General features: G+C 41.5%; 1 protein-coding gene across 5 annotated transcripts in view; it reads left to right on the top strand.

Annotated features, from left to right (window-relative positions):
- Window positions 1-13,042, top strand: part of NCOA2 (nuclear receptor coactivator 2) — a 286,067-nt gene extending 273,025 nt beyond the window's left edge. For all 5 annotated transcript variants that reach the window (XM_034668162.1, XM_034668163.1, XM_034668161.1 and 2 more), the window contains 4 exons: window positions 1,088-1,265; window positions 1,913-2,111; window positions 4,341-4,430; window positions 9,161-13,042. In XM_034668162.1, coding sequence (XP_034524053.1) covers window positions 1,088-1,265; window positions 1,913-2,111; window positions 4,341-4,430; window positions 9,161-9,172 — 479 coding nt within the window. In that variant the 3' untranslated portion in view covers window positions 9,173-13,042. The remainder of the gene's footprint in view (window positions 1-1,087; window positions 1,266-1,912; window positions 2,112-4,340; window positions 4,431-9,160) is intronic.
- Window positions 13,043-23,518: the final 10,476 nt, after the last annotated feature.

Below are 23,518 nucleotides of genomic sequence, written 5' to 3'. Positions count from 1 at the left end.
TGCACACTACACACATCTAGGCAGAAACGCACTTCCCTTACCGTCCTTCTCGAAATTTCCTGAGTCGCTGCCTTTGTTTTGAAGTTCCTTTCCTCTTTGTCCTTCAAAAGTCTTCTAAAAGTTCCTTCTCTCTTTTTAGCAGAAATGCCATTTCCTTCTAAATTGAACAAGAAATTTCTTGTTCAGAACATAAGAACTAGGAAGATCGGTATGGGAAGAAAGGGATAAAGAAAGGGGGGTAATCAGAAGGAGGAATGAAACATGAGAGACTAGGGACTCTGAGAAACAAACTGAGGGCTTCAGAGGGGAGGGGGGTGGGGGAATGGGATAGACTGGTGATGGGTAGTAAGGGAGGGCACGTATTGCATGGCACTGGGTGTTATACGCAACTAATGAAGCATCGAACTTTACATCGGAAACCGGGGATGTACTGTATGGTGACTAACATAATACAATAAAAGAACATTAAAAAAAAAAAAGAAGAAGTTTCTTGTTCAGGTTAGAAGCTTACACTGCATTTTCTTTTCTGATTCTTGCTCATCTTAGATAGCACCGAAGTACCATAGAGCCCTTTATAGAAACGAAACAAGCTAATCATGATGCAGTTACTTACTTTTTAAAATGCATTGATTTCATCACAGAATGACGATTCAATAAAAAATTATTCAAATGCGCTAACTTTTTATATAGCTGAACTTTAATCTGATTTAAAATTGAAACAGTCCAATTTTAGTGATATATAAAAATTTAAAGATTATTTCAGGGAAAAAAGAAATATATCTGTTTGACTCATTCTCGATTTGGAGAGGGATAAGGGGAAGGAACAGTATTTCCTCTATCTCTAGTCATGGTGGTTAGCATGGTTCTTTGGCACCCTTGTAACTACCATAGAGAATCGAGATATGGAATTTTTTGCTTCGTGTGTTTTATCCCAGTTTGGAATCTGTTTAAGGTGTATATCATTAACCAGCACATGATCAGGTATTTGAAAGTAATTTTCTATGTAATTTGAATGTTTTCTATTTTTCCCCCTAGTCTCTACCATAAGACTAACAATCTCCTTTGGATTTCTGTTTTCTTTTTTAAGGAATAAGTCAGCAACCTGATCCAGGCTTTACTGGGGCGACAACGCCCCAGAGCCCTCTGATGTCGCCCAGAATGGCACATACCCAGAGCCCCATGATGCAGCAGTCTCAGGCTAATCCAGCCTACCAGGCCTCCTCTGACATGAATGGGTGGGCACAAGGGAATATGGGTGGAAACAGGTATGCCATGTTTGTGTGTCATTTTGATATAAACGATCACCAGGGAATCTTTCTACAGACCACCCGTCTCTTTTCTGTATTTTTCCTTTTTTTTTCTTTTAAACTAAGTAGGTTCCACGCCCAACACGGGCTTAAACTCAAAACCCTGAGATCAAGAGTTACATGTTCTACTGACTAAGCCAGCCAGGCGCCCATCTTTTCTGTTTTTTTCCTAGGGCAGAAATTATAAGAATTTACAAATGCTTAGTATATCTTTTCCTTAGTAATAAAAGGAACTCCCCTCAGAAGGTATCACTTCACCGATTCAAGCTAGAAACTGCTCTGGAAGGCAAGGCCCTGGAAGCCATCCTTTATCAATACATGTAATAAAAGCAGACAAATAAAAAGCTTGTTGGGGGTAGACGGGAAAGTGGAAAATATATCTCTAGACCTTCCCCGTGATATTAGGAAAAGAGGAGGAGTATGGTCACCCCTGCAGCTTCATTGAGCACTCCCCTATCATTTCTGATTTCACCCCTGCTGGCTGCCCCACCCTGGGTTCTTTACTGTGAAGTAAATGAAGTAAATGTCTGAGAAGCAAGTACTCAGAACCGCCTGCCTGTTTGCCCTACAACTGTTGACATTGTAATCTTTTCCTTATGTTCTAGCATGTTTTCACAGCAGTCACCACCACACTTCGGGCAACAAGCAAACACCAGCATGTACAATAACAATATGAACATCAGTGTATCCATGGCGACCAACACAGGTGGGATGAGCAACATGAACCAGATGACAGGACAGATCAGCATGACCTCAGTGACCTCCGTGCCTACGTCAGGGCTGTCCTCCATGGGTCCCGAGCAGGTGAGCACGCTGAGAAGCAGCCCGTTGTCTTCTGATCATAACTTCTTGTCTATTTCTGCATTCAGTGTATCTTTCCATGTACTTAACATCTGCCATCAACTCCCACATTTATTTTGATGAGTGTTTTCTCACCTTACTTTCACCTGTGTTAGTGTGATTAACAGAAATACTTGTTAATGACGAAATAAACATGAAAGGATTCTTCACTGCTCAAGGATCTTTTAAAATATTTCTTAACTTTGTCACTTAAATTATTTCTTATTTGAGGAACTTAGCAATATCTAAAGTGAATCTCTAAAAATGGAATGGTGAACGTACCTCTTAAATAGCTTTGTTTTGGATTTATAGTTTAAGAGCTGATTTTCTCCTGAATGAAAAACAAGATGAATCTCCAAGGCCAAACTTACTGCCTGCCATCCAGTTAGCTTTATTCCCCACCCCACCCCCGCCCTGTCTCCATCCAATTAGCTTTAAGTGATACTTCACTCATGCAGGGACACTGACACCGATCATCCAAAAACTGTTCTAATTATCATCTTGGGGATGTGAGTGCCACGGTTTTCTCATCAATATTTTTTTTCTTTTAAAGATTTTATTTATTTATTTTTTTTGACAGAGAAAGACACAGTGAGAGAGGGAGCACAAGCAGGGGGAGTGGGAGGGGAGATACAGGTTTCCCGCTGAGCAGGGAGTCCGATGCGGGGCTCCATCCCAGGACCCTGGGATCATGACCTCTGTCAATATTTTTTAAAGAATTCTGCTTAAGACTGTAATTCTGATTAAGCCTGTAAAGATTCTACTATCCCTAAGAGCACACCGGCTTCACTTGGTGGCAAAGAAACTCAGGCGTTGATTTCTCAGGTAGCCAGCCTGGGGTTCAGAATCTGTGGAAGCTGATCCACGGGTAAAGCTATTAGTGAATAATTTTTAAATTGTATTTACAGAAGACCTTATTTCTAAAGAGCACAAAATGCTTGGCATTCTACTACCTCAGTAGTTCATGCAGAGTAGAGATGTGGCAAGGACCCTGAGTTTTAATTCATATGTGGAGAAATTGAGGCATGGAAAGTTTAAATGACTTAATAAGTCACTGACAGAACTGTACGTTTCAGTTAGATCATAACTGTGAGAATGGTGAAAGATTCAGAGTTTGACTAGGTCTGTTTAATCTGATGTTGGTAAATCACGATTTGCGTGAAAATTTTACTAAATTTTACAGCACCTCAGTGCTTTATTCTAAAAGAAGATGTTAATAAAAATGCAAGATTGGTGCATGAAAAAATTTAAAGCCCTTTGCAATTTAAAGCTCTGTGTATGTAATAATAATTTGCACTACTTGTAGTTGAGTTGGTGGTGGCTAAATACTTGTTTGGGTAAATTAGCCATAATTAAAGGTAGACTTTTATCTTTTCAATGGAGAAAATGTAGTGGTGATTTTGTATTTTCTAAAGGAACCAGTAGTGGTTCCTGATTTTCTGTCTAGGGAAACTGTATAAAGCAAGGGCCGCTGAGATGGTCTAGTCTAACGTGGGTCCTACTCAACCTACCTGGAAGTAAATCCGTGCATTTTTAATAATCCGGATCGCTTCTGCATAGAAACTTTTGCATAGATTTAAACCTTTTGAGTATCAGAATTAATTTGGAAGCCCAAAAAATACAACTGTAGCGTGTTTCTTCTGACAAAATCAGTCCTATACAGTATTAGTATTTGGACCTTTACTTTGTAATTTGTGAAAGAATTGTATAAATGCTAATGAATAGGTCACTTGGTTGTAGAAGATTCATAAAATTCAGCACCGTTGGGTACTCACACTTGCTCTTGCTAATCAACAACTTGCCTAAGTAACAAAGACATTAAGAGCTTCTCAGATGACTTTAAAGTCCCATATGTGAGTCATTGGTCTCATTGGAACCAGCCAAAAAGGTGAACATGTTAAGGCATGAAAATGTTTCTACTATTATTGTTTCTGTCAAATTTCTACACAGAATGCAAATTTTAATTTTGAAGGCAGTTAGTATGAGTATTGATTTTCTTGTTCCTCCATACTCCCCCGAAAATGTATACATGGGAGAGTGGACACAGGGCTGGAGCCGTTTTTATATAGTCATTTTTCCCCATAATTCTATTCCTAAAAACCGAGACAAGGGGGAAGATTGATGGTTGGTTGTTCCATAGGACACTTTTGGACGTCCCACTGAACATAGCCCTGTACTGTCTTGTACCCCCAGGTTAATGACCCTGCTCTGAGGGGAGGCAACCTTTTCCCAAACCAGCTGCCTGGAATGGAAATGATTAAGCAGGAGGGAGACGCATCACGGGTAAGAAACAGCAAAGAAATGTGTGAATAGGGTAGTAAAGTAAACGTGTATATTTTATAGACCAAAATTGGCAGACACATTGTCAGCCAGGAGATTGAAGATAGTTGTAACGCTTGTGATTTTTAAAAATATCTTGCAATTTTCTGTGACATACAATGATTTCCTGTGAATAATTATTTCTTTACACTCATTTTAAGTGAGCTAATGGTGGTGTATGAATTAAGAACACTAATTTAGCTCTAGAGTGATACTATTATAGCAAAGCAAAAAAAAAAATAGCAATGAATCAATCACATTAGGGCAAACTTTGATTTATTTTTACTTTTTCTGAATCATAATGTTAGATTTTCAGGAGGATAAAGAGGAGCTAACTTGCAATTGTTCTCTATCCCTTAATTAAGTGTATGTTTATTCTTTTTAAGGGTTTTTTCTATATTTCATTTTATTTAGGCAACAATCCATGTATATTATTTGCCTATTATCTTTGCTTGTTCTAAGGAGAGTGATGGTACCCTGTTCAATCAAATCTTGAAAAGGAATAATCGTTACTTAGAACCCAACTGAATCGTGTGCCTAGGAGCAGATCTGTTAACAGGAAGGCCCTGTGAGTGGTTTAGCACATAGATAAATGGGCCTGCAGGGCCCTCTTAAGGCAAGGGATACAATCCTTAGCGGTAGATAACTTTTTTTAAGTTAAAAATTCTCAGTGGAGAAAATGTAGGATCGATGTTCAGTTTCCTACCAAAAAGTGGATCTTGGATGGTTTTGTTAATACCTAAGTTTAAAAAGTAATAGATCCAGTGGCGCCTGGGTGGCTCAGTCGGTTCAGCAACCGACTCTTGACTTCGTTCGGCTCAGGTCATGATCTCAGGGTCATGGGATCCAGCCCCGTGTCAGGCTCTGTGCTTAGTGTGGAGCCTGCTCGAGATTCTCTCTCTCCTTCTCTCTTTGCCCCCTCTCCTCTCTCTCTCTCTTGCTCAGTGAGTAAAGCATCTGACTCTTGATCTCTGGGTCATGAGTTCAAGCCCCACGTTGGGTGCAGAGTTTACTTTTTTAAAAAAAAGTAATCTAGATTGTAAAAACACAGTGTGTGAATTTTCTGTGTGGTTTTTCTTGTTTAAAGAACCACAGTCAGGGTCATGGGTGGCCCAATTGGTTAAGCAGCTGCCTTCAGCTCAGGTCATGATCCCAGGGTCCTGGAATCCAGCCCCAAGTCAGGGTCCCCACTCAGCAGGGAGTCTGCTTCTCCCTCTCCCTCTGCCCCTCCCCCTGGTCATACGTGTGTGTGTGTTTTCTCTCTCTCTCTCTCTCAAATAAATAAATATTAAAAAATAGAAAAAAAAAAAAAAGAACCACAGTCATGCATGGCAGAGAGGCCCATGGGTGGGAGTCTATAGATGTTTTCTGTAAGTACCCAGAGGCACAGGTCATCTAAGTGGTTAATGTTGCTATAGGGAGTCATACAGAAAATAGAATATATTGCATAGTGATCATGTGTTTAGACTCTAAATGTGCCATTTATTAAAGTTTGAAGCCCCTTAGGGGGCTGGCATCTTCTTGCTGCCAGTCCTACCTCCCCGACCCTAGCCCCCACCTCACTGTGCCTCTACAGAGAGTGGCCACATGACTCAGTGATGGCTTGTGCGCAGAAAGAAGCTTCAAACCTGGGATGGCACTTCGCAGAGGAACAATGACATTAGTGATAATTAGGCTCCACTAAAGGATAGCCCATTTTAACCCAAAAGTGCTGGGGAGCTTAACCTCTGAGCACATCAGAGCTCTGTGGGAGGAAGAAAGCATTTGGGGACCAGGATCACATTTCCCTCCCTGAATCCACCACCACAGGGTCAGTGTGACTATGTGCCGGCCCAGGCCAGCGCCCCCACAGAGCAGGCACCTGTAGTCTTTTTTAGTTCCAGAAACAACCAACAGGTATTGAGCACTTACCACAAGGCTGGTTACCAGCGAAGAGCTTTATTTAAACTAGATCACCTAAACCACATCACAACCGTATGGTAGAATTACTGTTTTGCGGGTTTAATGACTTGCCCAAGGTCTCGCAACACCAGGAAGGGAGCCCAGACAGCCTGACCCCCAAGTGTGCGTGACCAGCCCCTGCAGTCTACCACCCACTTCCCCAAAGGGGACATGGAGCTCCTGGGATATCTTTCTAAAGGTTTTATGCAAGTGACATTGGAGAAGGCCCCCCAAAACAAATTGGTTGCTGTTCTCTTCTCTCATTTTATAGATCCAGGATCAGCTAACCTACAGAGGGGGGCTGGGCACAGTGGAGACAGGTAAAGGTGCAGGCCAGATGGACCGGGAGAACCAGGGTATTGACTCATGCACATCTACGCACCTGATTGGTGCCCGCTAAAACTCAGATGGAAAGATTAGCATCACAAAAAGCAACTTTCAGTAAATATAGGCTGTTCTCTCCATCACAAGTACCTTTCCAGATCCATGGTGAGAGCGCTCTGCCTGTTGTCATCTAGCCTGGGCTATGCGCGCCCCTCCCACTTTGTCTGTTTTTCCCAGTACGCCTCTTGAATCTTGCTTACCCATCTGTACTTTGTTCGTGCTCAATATTAAGGCCAGAGAACAGTCTGTCAGACACTCTTGTTTCCTCCAGAGAATGATACGTACAGGATATCCCTCCTAATCCCTGAGTAATAACCGGCAGTCGCTCTGCGCCTGTCACCGTACTGCTGACGCGTGCGCAGAGGGGAGCCGGCCATCTGCAGCCTCTTGTGCTTCTTTAATAGGCTCTGCTGCTGTTGTGAATCAAGGAGCTGTTGTCAGAATTTTTACTGGTAACCTGGCTCTATTTGTTGAGCTGGAACCCACTGTGATTCATTGTTAATTGAATTCCACTTATCCTGAAATGGAGATTAAAATTGTGCCTTGCTTAAAGCAGAGCTAGAATATACAGCTGTGGACTTACCAAAAGCACCATTCAGAGAAGGGCAGTTATTTTGTAGAACCGGAGCGTCTTCCTTTTACAAGGACTCACAGTACGCTTCGGTATTTTATATATGCTTCAGCATTTCGAAACTGACTTTACTGGTCAGCTGCGTGGCTTTGTGTCAAGTGCAGCTGTAATTACTTGTATTTGCTCGTGTTGCGGAAATGGACCACGAACTCGGACCAGCTCTGAGGTGGTGACGGTCGCGATAGCGGCGAGATCACTGACCGAGCTCCTTCCGCGTTGCGAGAAGTACTTCAACACTTCGCCTACACCATTTTGTTTAATCCTCACGACAGCCCCAGGAAGTACTCGAGACAGAGGGATTAAGTGACTCCCCGCCCCCTAAAGTGACACAGCCGAGGCCAGACCAAGCAGTGTCCTCTAGAGATGCATGCCCTGTCACTAGCTGCTTCTGGGCGTCCGCTCGCGTGAGAGAATCCTGCCGCCGTCAAGTTGCTAAGGATGGGAATACTTCTCCACAGAAGTTATTTTTCCAGATGAACTGGAAAATTGAAGGATTTATCTCCTATTTCAGTCAGAGCCCTGGAGTATTTCTATATAAAATCATATGAGTGACACAAATTAGGAGTGAAGATATACTTCAGCTTTGTAGTATAGAGAGGAGGACGTTGGCCGTTCCTCTCTACAAGCAGCTCTGACCAGAGCTGCTGTGCGCTGGCGTGCGGAGCTGGGGAGAGCCGCCCAGCGCCCGGGGGTGTAGCCCCCGCGACCCGGGACTTCACGAGCGGCCGGCGGTTCGCCCGCATCGCTCTTTCCGAGGGACTAGGTGAAACGTCCTCTCTGATCTGACTTAGACTAGATAATCTCTAGTGGCCCTCATGTGCTAAGTGTGTCTAAATATCTAAACCCCAGAAGCAGTTGTACTCGTTCCCACAGCAACCAGTATTTCGTGTCGCGTAACTCGCACCATGCGGTTACTTCATTGTCTACCTGGCCCACTCAGTGCTTTGGTAGCAGTGACCAGAGGCGTATTGTTATGGTTCTATCCCCAGCACCTGGCACAGAACAGAATCTCCATATTTGCTACATGGATAAAATATTTTGGGGGGAAACATAGTCAGTAGCCGAAGAAAAGCACTGACAGACTTGCACTAACCAAGCAAGTACGTCTGCGTGAGTCTTGCTCACTCCAGCCCGCAGCGTTCAGTCATTCAAACTGCCAGTGCATAGCAGCCAGAAACTAGCACGAATGCCCCTAGAGTCAAAACCTTGCTCGTTCAGCTTGCTGAAGCCAGGAAAACATCCCATGGAATCTGGGGAGTCTCTGCATAAGGGAGAGTCAAGACGGACATTTCGTTGACAGTGGGTTTGTACTAGAGGACTTTGAGGAAGGATTAAAGGAGTGATGGCCACGTCTGAACTGTGTTGTCAAAAAGCAAAGGCAGTTCAGCAACGAGGTGTTTTAGTAATCTCGTTTGAGAAGGTGGGAGAGATTAAACTGGTCTGGGATGTCACCGGGCAGAGAGCAGCAGTCATTCAGAAGGAGAGATTGGTAATCCACTGGTCTCTTGGTCTTCGAAATGGTGTGTAGGATCTGCCAACCTTTGGAAATAATGTGCCCGGTTAGGAACGGTGCCTTCTGCCTGTCTGCACCAAAATCAGCTATAATTCATCCAGATGCAGGCTTTGGGATTGGCTGTGTCTAAAATGGCCAAGTATCTGCTGATTTCATGATGAGCTTTATGACGGTGTTATAACAAATTCAGAGGTACGTGACAGTCTTCTCTCTGTTCTCCTGCAGAAATACTGCTGACACTGAAGGTAGCTGGTTGCCTCTCTCTTCAGCTGACTGGGCTCACTTGCTCAAAACACTTACCAGCCCGGAGAGCTGTGTCTATTTGTTTTGACCCAATCAACCTGCCAGCCAGTTCTGCCAGAGCAAGGTCAGCAGATGGGCCTGGGCCCGGGCTCCCAGGGTGGGGTCCGCTTGGCTGTTGCAGGAGGAGCTGCCTCTTCTCTTGACAGTCTGAAGCTCGCGTCCAGACAGTTGCTCAGTCTGTTCACTGCATTCACCTTAGTGCAACTTAGATCTCTCCTGCAAAGTAAATGTTGACAGGCAAATTTCATACCCATGTCAGATTGAATGTATTTAAATGTATGTATTTAAGGAAAACAACCATGCTCTTGTTCTGTTCCTGTTTGGTTCCAGACACTGGTTTCTTGCTTTGTTTTCCCTGGCTAATCAGTCTAGTGCAAAAGATTAAGATTTCATCTCGGGGAAAGAAAATAATTTAAGAAAAAAAAAATCAAACTAAAGGTGTTGTAAGCTAAAGCCTGCATTTGGGATAAAAGCAGAGCAGACACCATGGACAGCGCTGTGCGTACAGAGACACCCAAGACATGAAGACCAATAAAGTCATAGTTGCATCTTCGTAGAAGCTCTAGAGACCATGTTGGAAAGAGTTTCCAGTTACCGAACAGATGAAAAGGAGCCTGTGAGAGAGGGCTGTTAATATTAACAAGTGCTTTTTCCTTTTTTTCTTTGTCAAAATCAAAGTAGTGCACCTAAATTGTGAATCAAGAAGAAATATTGTTCATTTCCAAACTGAGTTCCCTTTAGACTGCTCAGACAGCTTTGATTCGCACCTCTTCTTCCCCATGTGATCCTGACTCCACCCCCCCGCCTTCCCCACTTCTCCCCCACGTTCATTTATCTTGTTTAAAAAAAAAATTAAAAAGCAACAGAAACCAGGTAAGCCCTTTATTTCCTTAAATGTTTTGCCAGCCACTTACCAATTGCTAACTATTAAATTTCAGAAAAATGCATTTACTGGCAAGGAGAGGAGCAAAGTTAGGACTTGATACCAATCAAACTAAGGATACCTGCTTTGGAAGCATGTTTATTCTGTTCCCCAGCAACACTGGCCTACAAAAATGGGCAAAAATAACAGTGTGTTTAAAATTGACAGCAGATATCACAACAGATTTAACCTCCGCCATGTGTTTTTTATTTTGTTTTTTAGCAGTGGTGACTAAGCCGACGTTTTGTAAGGTACATAAAATCCGATTTATATGTAAACAAGCAATAATTTAAGTTGAGAACTTAAGTGTTTTAATTGTATAATTTTTGTGAGGTATACATATTGTGGAATTGACTCAAAAATGAGGTACTTCAGTATTAAATTAGATATATTCATAGCAATGTCTCCTAAAGGTGTTTTGTAAAGGATATCAATGCCTTGATTAGACCTAATTTGTAGACTTAAGACTTTTTATTTTCTAAACCTTGTGATTCTGCTCATAAATCATTTAATCTATACGATATGCAGCCGCTGTAGGAACCAATTCTTGATTTTTATATGTTTATATTCTTTCTTAATGAACCTTAGAAAGAGACTACATGTTACTAAGCAGGCCACTTTTATGGTTGTTTTTCTTGCCCACTCTAGTAGGGGAATAATCTTTTATTAATTGCCGTCAGTTTCAGACAACCGCAATACCGAGAAACTGATGGCCTTTTTTGAGCTATTTCTCCCCAACCCCTAATACACATACTTTCTTACCTAAATTTCAGAATGATGTCTTTTTGATGTCTAAAAAGCAAAGCATTTTATATCTCATTAGCCAGGCTTTTTAGGAACAGAGAGGTTTTTCCGTGAAATTTGATTGTTTGTTTATCTGTGGCAGGGTGGAAAATGTACCAACTACCCCTATTTCTATTTCTATCTCTCTATGTGCAAATTAGGGAGTATAGAAAGAGATACAGCCCAAAGATAAATGGTGAAGTAGACAGTCTGAAAGTGTTGCTCCATACTAAAGAAATTTTCTGGAAATTTGCATTTCGATACTTTGTTCCACTTGAGAGGGGTCTCACTACAGGGAGGTGGCCAAGGAACAGCACTTCTCGGCGGCCACCAGTTCACGTGGCCCCCTCGAGAGGCTCTACTCGTCTCCACCGAACCACTGGGTTGCCCAGTTGAGATGGAAAAAAATGAGCAGATGTTGGCCCGGAACTCCATGACCTCATCGGTGTGATGAGGCTCACATGACACAGTTTACTGTGACCGGTTTTAAGTTGATTTTTAGAAAAATGTGAATTGGAATGACTTCAGCTTCACACAGCACAAAGGAGAAATGGAGTTTAAACTGGCTTTGTTTTGTTTTTAAGTCCCTTTTCACTAGAACACTGTCCAAAAAATATCTGTGTATCTTGTATCGTTTACCCATCTGCCCACTGTGTCTTAATGTCAATCCCAATTCAGACAAATCTGCAAACCTGTGATACTGGTAATATAGAATAATTCATGATCATTACTGTTTTGAAGAAGAGATGATAAATTCTCTTACGGCTCAGACCAGGTAGTGGATTTTGCTTTCCATCTAATTAAGAGAAGAAAAGTCAGTGGGAATCCTCTGATCATATTGATCACTACAGAAGCAAAAGCCAAATCAGTCCCCTTCATGATCAGTATTTCTCATGCTGTAAACAATAAATTTGTTAGACTGAGTACTTGGTTTTGTTTAATAGAACAAAATAATCAGTGTTTTACTTATATTACTAAATGTGAAAAACACATAATGTGAAAAGTATACATACATTAACTTGGTTGTACAACTCATTTAAGTGTTCATGTAATGTGCTAAGTTTAAAAAGTGAAGTGAGCTGTTTTACTACAATGAATTCATTCGACTCAAAGACTAAAAGCGCCCCTCCCACGTGTATCTCTTATGGCCTGTAATAACTGAAAGCAATGTTTTTGCAGTTTATATAATGCAATTTTTAATCTGTGTTTAAAAATGGAGTTCATATGGGCTTAACACATGAAATGGGTGGCACAGATCCACTTGCAGAACCCAAAGATACACAATCAATTTTGAAATGCAACTTAAGCCATTAATTGTTGGTGTGAATTTAAAATTTTCTAGTATTTGTATGGTAGTATGCTGCCTAAGAGCAAAGCATTCTCTGCACAAAAGAAAATTACTGTAGTGGCTTCGATTTTAATTAAGAATCTTCTCCCTGGTGTTTCTTTATAGACTAAAACAAAATCTTTTAAGTTTCTTACTACAGGTAAAAGCTATGTGCAAGAACCTCAAAATGCTAAAATCTAGCATAATGCCTTAGATCTGTTTTTAAGTCTTGTATATTCCTACATAGCTGTCCAATGTATTATATTTGTATAGTGAATTGTGTACAATTTTTGAATAAGTGCATCATCACTGAACCTTTATGTTGTTGAATAGTGATGATGATACATTTCTTCAAACATTTAACTGTCATTTTTGTTCCTTTGTCATTTGTGGGTTTTATTTGTACAGTTCCTCATGAAGTTGCATCTGAGATGTGTGTATATGAAAAGATTATACAAGGGTAAAATTAAGCAATATATTAACTATGGTTCTTCAGGAGAAAGCTTACAGTGTTTCAGGTTGTGATTTATTTTCAAAATGGAGTTGACTCTGAACATCACTTTGTTCACCTGCATTGATGTTTGTATTTCTAGTGTGAGCAGTTTATGCAAAGGTAGATATATTCAGAGAAATTTTAAATACATTTATGCAAGTTAATATTGCTTTGCTGATGCTATTTGCTTATTTGATGTTAAATAATGCTATTGTAAATAAAGAATTCTGTTGTTATTGCATCATTTAATAAATTTTAATGCCTTCGGGTTTTACATGGCTTGGGAGATTTCAATGTGTTTATATTGTATCTTCATTCATAACTGCATTTAAATTTAAAATACCTGACCTGTAATTTAATCATCTCTTACATTCAGACAGTAGTTGACACTATTCCCGGCACTTGAACATTTGATTCCCCTGCTGAACCATTTTGCAGTTTTTCGATTTGAAGCCGGGAGCTTATGTCTTAAGTATGTCAAATACAGGCTGAACGTAGGCCCGCTGAATCCCAGATGATGTCACTGCTCTCCTCACCAGACTGTTGCACCGTTCATCCCCATCTCTCCAAAAACATGAGAACAGTGTGGACTTCTGACTGGTTATTCAGGTTACACATTACATTTTAGAATATTTGTGATGGTTTTAATCGATTGATTTGTTAATAGTTGATAACGATACAAGCACAGTTTCTAAAACCCGGGTCATAAACTACAGGAAATCCTAGTATATATAATCTGGACTTGTGTTTTTAAAAGATATAAAAACAACGTGAGTGAATAGAAAACTCTGTCGATGCCGGGGCACCTGGTTGGCTCAGTTCAGTAGAGCAGCAAAAGCAGGGGGAGCAGCAAGAAGCAGACCTCCCGCTGAGCAGGCAGCCTGATTGGGAACTTGATCCCAGGACCCTGATCATGGCCTGAGCCAAAGGCAGACGCTTAACTGACTGAGCCACCGAGGTGTCCTGAGCACGTGACTCTTGATCTCAGGGTTGTGAGTTCGAGCCCCACGTTGGGTGTAGAGATTACTTCAAAAGTAAAATCTTGGGAAAAAAAAAAGAACACTATCAATGCTATTAACTGTACTAAATTAAAGGAAGGAAAAAACATGATTAACTTTAGTAGGTACCTTTTAATAAATTTGCATAGGATAAATTTCAGCCCCCCTTTCATGAGAAAACCTCTTGGAAAAGTAAATGTCCTAAAGTTGTTTAAGGTTATCTGATGCAGTCCCACTGACACATCTTACTTAATGGTGAAACATTTAAAGTATTAAAGTTGGAACAAAACAAGGAGACCTCACTACCAATGCTGAGAAATGAGGTATTACTACTGGAATAGAAAGGGTAAAACATTTTTAGTCAATTTGACCATCTATATTGAAAACCCAAATGAATCAACCAGCTCTTGGAATGAATCAAAAAAGCTCAGTCAGATGGCTAGAATATACAAAAATAGATACCTTCTGTCCACACTAAAAACCTATTTTTTTTCAAGTCTCTATTTACAACAATAATACAGTGTTTATAAAATAGGATTACAGCTAACACAAAGTGTGAAAGACGTTTGTGAAGAAAACTATAAACTCTTATTTAAGAGACATAGAAGGAGGGGCGCCTGGGTGGTGCAGTTGTTAAGCGTATGCCTTCGGCTCAGGGCGTGATCCCGGCGTTCTGGGATCAAGCCCCACATCAGGCTCCTCCGCTAAGAGCCTGCTTCTTCCTCTCCCTCTCCCCCTGCTTGTGTTCCCTCTCGCTGTCTATCTCTCTCAAATAAATAAAATCTTAAAAAAAAATAAAAATAGACATAGAAGGGGAAAAAAAAGGCCTGGAAGACCTGAAAAAGTGGAGACATCTTGAACCCAGGGGGGAAAAAAAAGGCCCATATTTAAAAACCATCAATTCCCCAAAATCATTACAAATCCCAATCAAAATTGAAGAAGTAAAATGCATTTAGGAGATAAAACATACAATCATTGAATTTTTGAAGAAGAAAAACAATGCGCGACTTCTATTGATTAGTATTCTAGACTACTTACACAGAAATGGATAAATATATAAGAACAGAACCCAGAGATAGGCTGATTATAAATTTAATATATGATAGAGTGGCATTTCTAGTCAAATTAGTAGGAATCCACTCAAAAAAATGGTTTTGAAATAATTGGCCACATTTGGGGATGACATGTTTAGGAACTGAAGGCATTGTTTAAAAGACAAAGGTTGGGGCCCCTGGGTGGTCCCGGGGAGCCTGGGGCTGTGAAAGCTTTGCTGTAGGTGCTGCAACAATGCTTTGGACCTTCTGGGCTCCAAGGAAAAGGAACGTTTAAATTGAGATGTGTTGGGGCGCCTCAGCAGCTCAGTCGTTAAGCATCTGCCTTCAACTCAGGTCATGATCCCAGGCTCCTAGGATCGAGTCCCGCATCGGGCTCCCTGCTCAATGGGAAGCCTCCTTCTCCCTCTCCCACTCCCCCTGCTTGTGTTCCCTCTCTCACTATGTCTCTCTCTGTCAAATAAAATGTTTAAAAAAAAAAATTGAGATGTGTTAATGTTGCATGAAAACCCACCATCAGATTTCCGTTGATTTTAACACTAGTGCTTCTTTCGGTGGCAAGCAATTTGAACCAATCGCAGCTAACAGACACCACACACACACACACACGCACACGCACACGCACACACAAAGAAAGGGAAGAAACAGCAGAGTTTTAATAGAAGAATAAAGCAGTTGAGCAACTTGAACTCAAAAAGGAAGAAATCAGCACAGCTGGGGCTACCTCAGCAAGAGTTCTTTGACTTTCTCTGCCATCACAGTGATTCGGTGGCAATTCCCCAATTTCTGGATTCTTTGTCCCAATTTCAAAAGTACTCAGAAAAAGATTTTGGACTACCTTTGGATCATATCACTAAAGAGCTGTGGTTAGGGGTGCCAGGGAGGCTCAGTTGGTTAAGTGTCTGCCTTAGGCTCAGGTCATGATCCCAGGGTCCCAGGGATCAAATCTGGCATCAGGCTCCCTGCTCAGCGGGGAACCTGCTTCTCCCTGTACCCCTCCCCCCTGCTCGTGCATGCTCTCTCTCTCTCTCTTTCTCTCAAATAAATAAAATCTTAGGGGAAAAGGGGGGTTTGATTGAAGAGCAGGGCCACTTGTCATAAACTTGGCAGTGTTACCAGAATCATCGAGGCATGAGCAGCCACCCAAAAGTTCTGCTACAGCTTTCTGAAGTGGGAGCTCAAGCACAAAGAGTGTGGGAGCTGCATAACTATCGAAAAAAGGGAACAAAATGACCATCACATAGATAGATGGTTGTTTATCTAGAAAAATCCCACAGAATCAATAGAAACCTGTGGGAATTCACAAGGTAATTCAGAGTGAGAAACACATAAGAAATGAGCAAGCAATCATTAATACCACCAATAAGTAAGAAGAATATAGTGGGGGTGCCTGGGTGGCTCAGCTGGTTAAGCTTCTGCTTTTTGCTCAGGTCATGATCTCCGGGTCGGGGTCGTGGGATCAAGTCCCGAATCAGGCTCCCTGCTCAGTGGGGAGTCTGCTTCTCTCTTTTCCTCCCTCCCTCTATCCCTCCCCACTGCTTGTCCCACTTTCTCTCTCTCTCTCAAATAAATAAAATCTTTAAAAAAAAAAAAAGAATATAGTGGATACAAAATTCCCATTCACAATACCAGTTTTTTTAATTATAAATTTCCTAAGGATAATCTTATAAAAAATGTATAAGTTATTTGACTAAGGAACATAAAATTTAAGTAGGACATGAGAAAGTCAGTTTTTCACAACTAATTTATAGGCTTAATTTCAACTCGTGTTTCAATGATGGGATTTTTTAATTTGCCAAAATTTGCCATCTAAATTTTAGCCAAGATGCAAAAAGCTTTCAAACTGCTGGAAACCAAGCTTTATTATAAATAAATATTTGACGTTAAAATTCCGGCAAGAAATAGCCCAAAATAGTAACGGTAGTTTCTCCATAGAGAGAGATGGGAATGATTTTTTTTCTTTGCTATAGGTTTTCTGTATTCTCCACATGTCCACAGTAAATTAATCGCATTTATAAAAGAAAAGGAGCAGAAAGTGTTATTTTTAATTCACCTGAGACACTACTTTTCTTGATATGTTTTTTTGTGGTCAGCATATGCATTTTAAAAACAAAGGTGGGTTTACAGCGCGTCAGACTTGTGTATCCCACTTCGCTTATTTTAAATAAGCGTTTTCTCGTGTCAGGAAAAGACAGCTTATACAAGTTTAATAGCCTACACAATATCCCATTGACTTGAGTCATTTCCAATTTCTCAATAATAGTAATTCTGTGCTTACAAATTCCTGAATTTAGATTATCTGCCTTAGAAAAGGTGCTGTGAAAGCATGCACCATAATTTATTGTCACCAGCAGTGTAAGAATATTTGCACCAGTATAAACTAGTATAATTTTTCTGTATCTCTCCTAATGTGAGAGACATTTTAAGAGCCAATTATAGGTAACTTTTTTCTTCAACTCTTTTCTAACTTTTGTAAATATCCTAGGGTGTCAGTGGTGCACACACACAAGCCTTGTGCGGAAAAGGCATGATGATTCGCCCACTGGGGGGCCCCAAACCCTAAGCTAACACCGTGGCAATGCCTACCAGAAGGGGGAGTAGCTTGTGGATTTGCCGCTTCCCAGGAGCGCGCTCAGGACCAGAGATCCTAGATCATCCTGAATGTTTGCTTTTCAAAATCTGACCCCTTATTTTTGGTCCCAAAAGCTGACCATTTCCTCTCTCCTGACGGGAACTGTCCCCTTGCCTTTTCAAAGAGACACCTGCCGCCGCCCTCAGGCTAACACGCTCTCCCGCCAACGACCTGTCCAGCAGAGGGAGGCTCTCCTGACAGTCCCTGTTGAGTCTGAATAACCCAAGACGGGTTAAAAACAAAACACAGATACGGAAAATGATCGTACGTACAAAGTAAGTGCTTTCTCGGAGTCCATCCTCTAAACTGCCCTAGAGAGGACATTTCACTCCGGCGTGTGGACACTTCTGAGGCGAGTGCAGTGTAACGAGCTAACGCGGTGAGGGCCAGCACACAGGAAGACCCAGTCCTCCCGTCCTGCACCCACAGCCGAGCAGGCCGCGTGGGACGAGCATGCGAGTCACAGGTAGACAAGGTAGAAACGTGGGGTGTCCGTCATGATACTGCACTCGATCCAGGACTATGGAAGCCCTGGGGGCAGCTCAGAGGGGCAGACGATGCCATTCAAGAAATGAAGACCAATCTTGCTGAATCTATTTGCTCTCTTAGAATAAAACAGAACTCCGATCACTGGGTAGCGACCTTGCAGTCTAGACAATGACCCCTGAATTCATCTACCCCCTTGGAGTTCTCTAGTGTCCCAGAAGATAGAGATATAAGCAAGTAGGGTTCAAGTTATTGTACCCCCAAGTAAAGTCAATTTAAAATGTTATAGGGGTTGGGGTACCTGGGTGGCCCAGACGGTTGAGCGTCTGACTCTAAGTTTCAGCTCAGGTCTTGATCTCAAGGTCGTGGATCGAGCCCTTTGACAGGGTCTGCACTCAGTGTGGAATCTGCTTGAGATTCTCTCTCTCCCTCTGCCCCTCCTTCCCCCACCCCTCTCTCAAATAAATAAATTATAAATCTTTAAATAAATAAATATTATAGGGAATCAGAGTGTCTACTTTGCACTGGAAGGTTTCATGGAAATGGTGGCGTTCAAGGTTTCCCAAGGGGCAGGACTGAGACTCAGGGAATTGAGGGAGATATGTTCCAGGTAATGAATGAAGTGCTACTGGCCTCTTACCTGGCAGGGGAGCCCTCTGGGACACATCTGGAGAGAAACTGTAGGGTTTTGCAGACGTACAAATACCCTGCTAAGACCAAAAGCCCACCATCCAGGGTCTTCCAGCAGATGAGCAGACCTGGAGCAGGGGCGGAAGCAGAATATGAAGATTCCAGCATAGGTGGCACTCTTCTCAGCGGAGCTAACCTCAAACACTCCTGAGCAGCACAGCTAAAGAGGACAGAATGGAAGGGAGGCGGAATTCAGCACCTACTTGGTGTAAAAATAATAGTGAAATATTAGAACCAAAAGGAATTTCAGATTTAAGTTACCCCAGCACCACCATTTTAAAAACAAGGAAAATCAGGCTAGATTTGCAGCAGGAAAAGGCCTGGATTTGTTTACCTGTTGGACTTCACGCCGGTTATTAACTTATTTCCTCCCTGCCCCAAATTCACCCCATTGGAGTGCTGCATGAAAATGAATTTGAGCCCTGTGGCTAGCTGGCCCCGAAGCTCTGTCAGGAGAGGGCGCTAGAAAGTCGTTACAGGAGGAAGGAACGTGCCTGGATCTTGGAGGTGCATCCTTCCCCCCCCCCCCCGCCCCCGGCCAAGCTGGCGGCTTCTCCAGTAATCCCTTCGGGTGGTTTTGTAGCAGAGCACCTCCACTGCGACATCATCCTATGTACAACTTCCCCCAGCACACTAGAGGGCCCATTTCCAGCAAGTTCCACTAGCGTGGCACCATAGCTGCTCGTCCAGCATTCAGTGGCCACTTCTCCAGCGAGGTCTACATCTCAGCTTATAGGGTGTGGGGTGGCTAATAGATATAGTGCTATATATTCTATTTACTATTATATATCTGCTATTCCTATGTTCTCTAGAGTTCTCTTTACTTCTTATTCACCATTCCCTGGTCACTTCAATCCCTTGCTGTAGATAATTTTTTTTAACTTTTTTTTTTTAAGCACTATACCCAATGTGAGACTTGAACTCACAACCTGAGATTAAGAGTCACATGCTCTACTGACTGAACCAGCCAGGTACCCCAATAATCCTTTATATTAAGCTTTCCTTTTTCAAATCACTCTAAGGTTTCTCTGTCCTGATTGGTCCCAGACAGACAGAATTTTTACCAAAGACAGCTTCTTATTATGGCTACACTGGAGGGGGGATCCCGCTGTTCAAGGGAAAAACTGTATGCATAGGAGTAATCTATTGTATATATTACAAATTACTGAAACTCCAGAAAGTAATGAAAACCAGAAAAATGGTTTACAACTGCTAGGTTGTTTTTTTGTTTTGTTTTGTTTTATATGTATACTTTCTCTAAGAAAAATTCACAGGTCTTGAATTCCCAAGACAAAGGACAAACTAAGGCCAAATTAAGAAATTGTATCTATTACTATTTCAAGGAAATAGTAGAGTATTTCCAAAAATAGAGTATTAGAGGTCGACTAGAGGAAGGGAGAAGGGAACTAACTCTTCAGAGTTGTAGGCATTATAAACATTTTTCTCATTAAAGATTAAAAGATTTTTTTTTAAAAGATTTTATTTATTTATTTGACAGAGATAGAGACAGTCAGTGAGAGAGGGGACACAAGCAGGGGGAGTGGGAGAGGAAGAAGCAGGCTCCCAGCAGAGGAGCCTGACATGGGGCTCGATCCCGTAACGCCGGGATCACGCCCTGAGCCGAAGGCAGACGCCCAACCGCTGTGCCACCCAGGCGCCCCTAAAAGATATTTTTTAAAAAGAAAAAAGAGAGCACAGGCACTGAGGAAGGAGAACAGGTGACGAAATAAGACAAGAAGAAAACTGATGAAATTCATCAATTATGAAAACAGACATTTACTTCTCCTTATCTACTTTATAGAAAGGTTGCAAAATTTTAAAATGACATTGGAAAAAATCAGTAGATTCTGGGAAGACAGTACCTGCGTAAGTACTTGCACTTCCTCTTTCTTTCAATCAGGTTATGTCCTCTCTGGAGATCAGAGAGGACCTCACATGACCTCTGAAGCAGCAGGTACCGAAAAGTGGGAGTCAAGAGACAATTCTTCATTTGGTCTCTCTGCACGTTTTGCAAGCAAAGCACACTACCCTCTCTGAACTGTTTTTGAGTATGTATGGATGGCAAACAATCTTGGGAGGTAGTGAAAGTATGCCTCTCCAGAGCAAAGGGTGGGTTTGCTTAGTGTTCTAGAAGACACAGCAAAGAGCAGGCAAGCTCTTGGACTCAAGAGTCCAATCCCCTCGGTCCTGTAATGGAGCACACTGCGTGCACTGGAGTCATTTGACCCTCCTGCTTTGCCCTACGGAATTGGGATTTAGGAACTGGTCCAAAAATATTCATTGTCTGGCTACTGCTATGAGTAATAAACCATCCTCACTCTGATCCAGGATTCTGGTATCTTCGGCCAGCCACCATGAAAACTGTGGTAGGCTACCTTGGTAACTTGCAAGTAAGGAGAAATCTCAGAACTTTCACAGTTCTTGATAGTGGGTTGGACAACATATGGTTGGACCTTGTCTTGTTGTTATTTTTAAATCCAATCTGATAACCGCTTCCTCTTAATTGAAGTCTTTTTTTTTCCCCCAAGATTTTTAAGTAATCTCTACACCGAACATGGGGCTTGAACTCACAACCCCAAGATCGAGTCACATGCTCCACTGACTGAGCCAGCCAGGCACCGTGGAGTCTTTCAACTACATACATTTAATGTAATTATTGATACCCTTGGGTTTAAATCTACCATCATTTTCCTTCTGCCTCAGAGCTTTCTGTAACATTTCTTGAATGCAGGTCTGTTGATTATAAATTATGTCTGCTTTTTTTAGTCTGAAAAAGTATTTCACTTACATTTTTTGAAAGGTATTTTTGCTGGGCATAGAATTCAGGTTGATAGTTTTTTTCTTTCAGTATTTTTAAGACACCCCAACATTGTTTTTCTCATTTGCATAGATTCTGATGGGACATCTGCTGTCATCCTTATCTTCGTTCAGCTCAAAGTGATACCTTTTTTCCTTCTGGTCACCATAAATATTTTTTATCCCTCGTTTTAAGCAATTTAATTATGATGTGCCTTACTGTGGCTTTCTGGGACTCCAATTACATGTACCTTAGACCACTTCACATTTTCCCACAGCTCTCTGATACCCTGTTCAAAATTTTTCAGTCTTTCTTTAGAATGTTCTTACTGCTTTCTACTGTAGTGTCTAATTGACTATTAATCCCACCCAGTGTGTTTTTCACTTCAGAGAGTATATCATTCACCCCTAGAAATTCCCTTCGTGACTTGTGTATATCTTCCAATTCTCTTCCATATGTTCATGTTTTCCTCTACTTTCCTAAACACATCAAGCATAGCTATAAGAGCTTTTTAACATATTTATTTGCCAATTCCAATGTTGCTGTCCTTTCTGGGTCTGTTTCTGAGGACTGTTTGTTATTTTGGTTATGGGTCATATTTCCTGCTTCTCTGCATGTCTATTAATTTTTTATTGGCTACCAGACACTGTAAATTCTATGTTCTTGAGTGCTGGGTGGTGTTGTATTCCATTAGAGATTGTTGAGCTTTGTTTTGGCAATTAGTTAAATCACTTAGGATAAATCTGATACTTGCTTCTAAGCTGTATTAGTGTAGGTCTAAAGTGGCCTTTAATTTAGGGTTTTTCCCCCACTATTAAGGTGACATTTTTCTGAGGACTCAAGTAATGCCTTATGTGCTCCGGTCTATCCATGGTGGCTGGCTGGAATGCAAAGTAGTCAGCTCTGTGTCATTCTGGAATTGTCTGGCTTACTGCTCTCTTGGTTCCTTCTCTGGCCTTAGGTAGTTTCCTCTCATACATGCCCAGGTCAGTGATCAGCCAAAGACTCAAGAAGATTCCTTTGTAGATCTCTCAACCTCTCTTTGCGTGCTGTTCCCTACTCATTGGTATCCGGCCCACAAACACTAGCCACCTTGCTGGTCTGTGTGTCTTCAACTCAGCAAGACCACTAGGCTTTGCTCACGGGTCCCCTTCCTGATTTGGGGTTCCCCTTCCATTTCTGCATCATGGAAACGGCCTCAGCAGGATAGTTAGCTCAGGCTTCTTAACATTCATTTCATTAATTTCCCTTCTCTTATGTATCACAGCCCTGTACTGCCTGTTGCCCAGCAACTCAAAACAATCCATTCATATACTTTGCCCTGTTTTCTATTGTTTATAGTAGGAGGGCAATTCCTTCCGCAGTTAATCCTTCATGGGCAAAAAGAGAATCCCATGTGATAATTTTTAAAATATACTGTTAGATTTTTGTGTCTCACTTTATTTCTATTTTTTCCCCTATTTATATAAGTGACATAAGGGCTTTTAAGGTTCTCTCTCTTTATCTGTCTTTATGGGACATAAAGGTTTATGTAGACTTCTCTAATTATTTATTTTAATCTTATCTTTATCACTAGCTATGTTTTCTTTCTCATTCCCATTGCTGTATATTTTACTTTTCTCCCCCCACCTTGGTCGTACTTGCCAGGAGTTTATCTATCCTAATGACCTGTCCAAAGAAGCAGTTCTTGGTTTTATTTATCAATTACATTATTTTTAGTTTTTCAATCGATCAAGTTTGGTTTTTATTTTTTATAAATTTTTTTTCTCCTGATTTTATTAAGATTACTATTGTTCTTTTTCTGGATTGTTATCTTGAATTTGTATTTTGTTTATTTTCTATATTCTTATTTTGTTTATTTTCTACTTATATGTCGAAAGCATTTTTTTTAAAGATTTTTTATTTATTCATTTGACAGAGATAGAGACAGCCAGAGAGAGAGGGAACACAAGCAGGGGGAGTGGGAGAGGAAGAAGCAGGCTCCCCACTGAGCAAGGAGCCCGATGAGGGGCCCAATTCCAGGACCCTGGGATCACACCCTGGGCCAAAGGCAGATGCTTAATGACTGAGCCACCCAGGTGCCCCTCAAAAGCATTTTAG

Source organism: Ailuropoda melanoleuca, chromosome 9 (assembly GCF_002007445.2).
Source record: "Ailuropoda melanoleuca isolate Jingjing chromosome 9, ASM200744v2, whole genome shotgun sequence".
Classification (NCBI taxonomy): Eukaryota; Metazoa; Chordata; class Mammalia; order Carnivora; family Ursidae; genus Ailuropoda; species Ailuropoda melanoleuca.
This window is presented reverse-complemented; position numbering and strand designations above follow the sequence as displayed.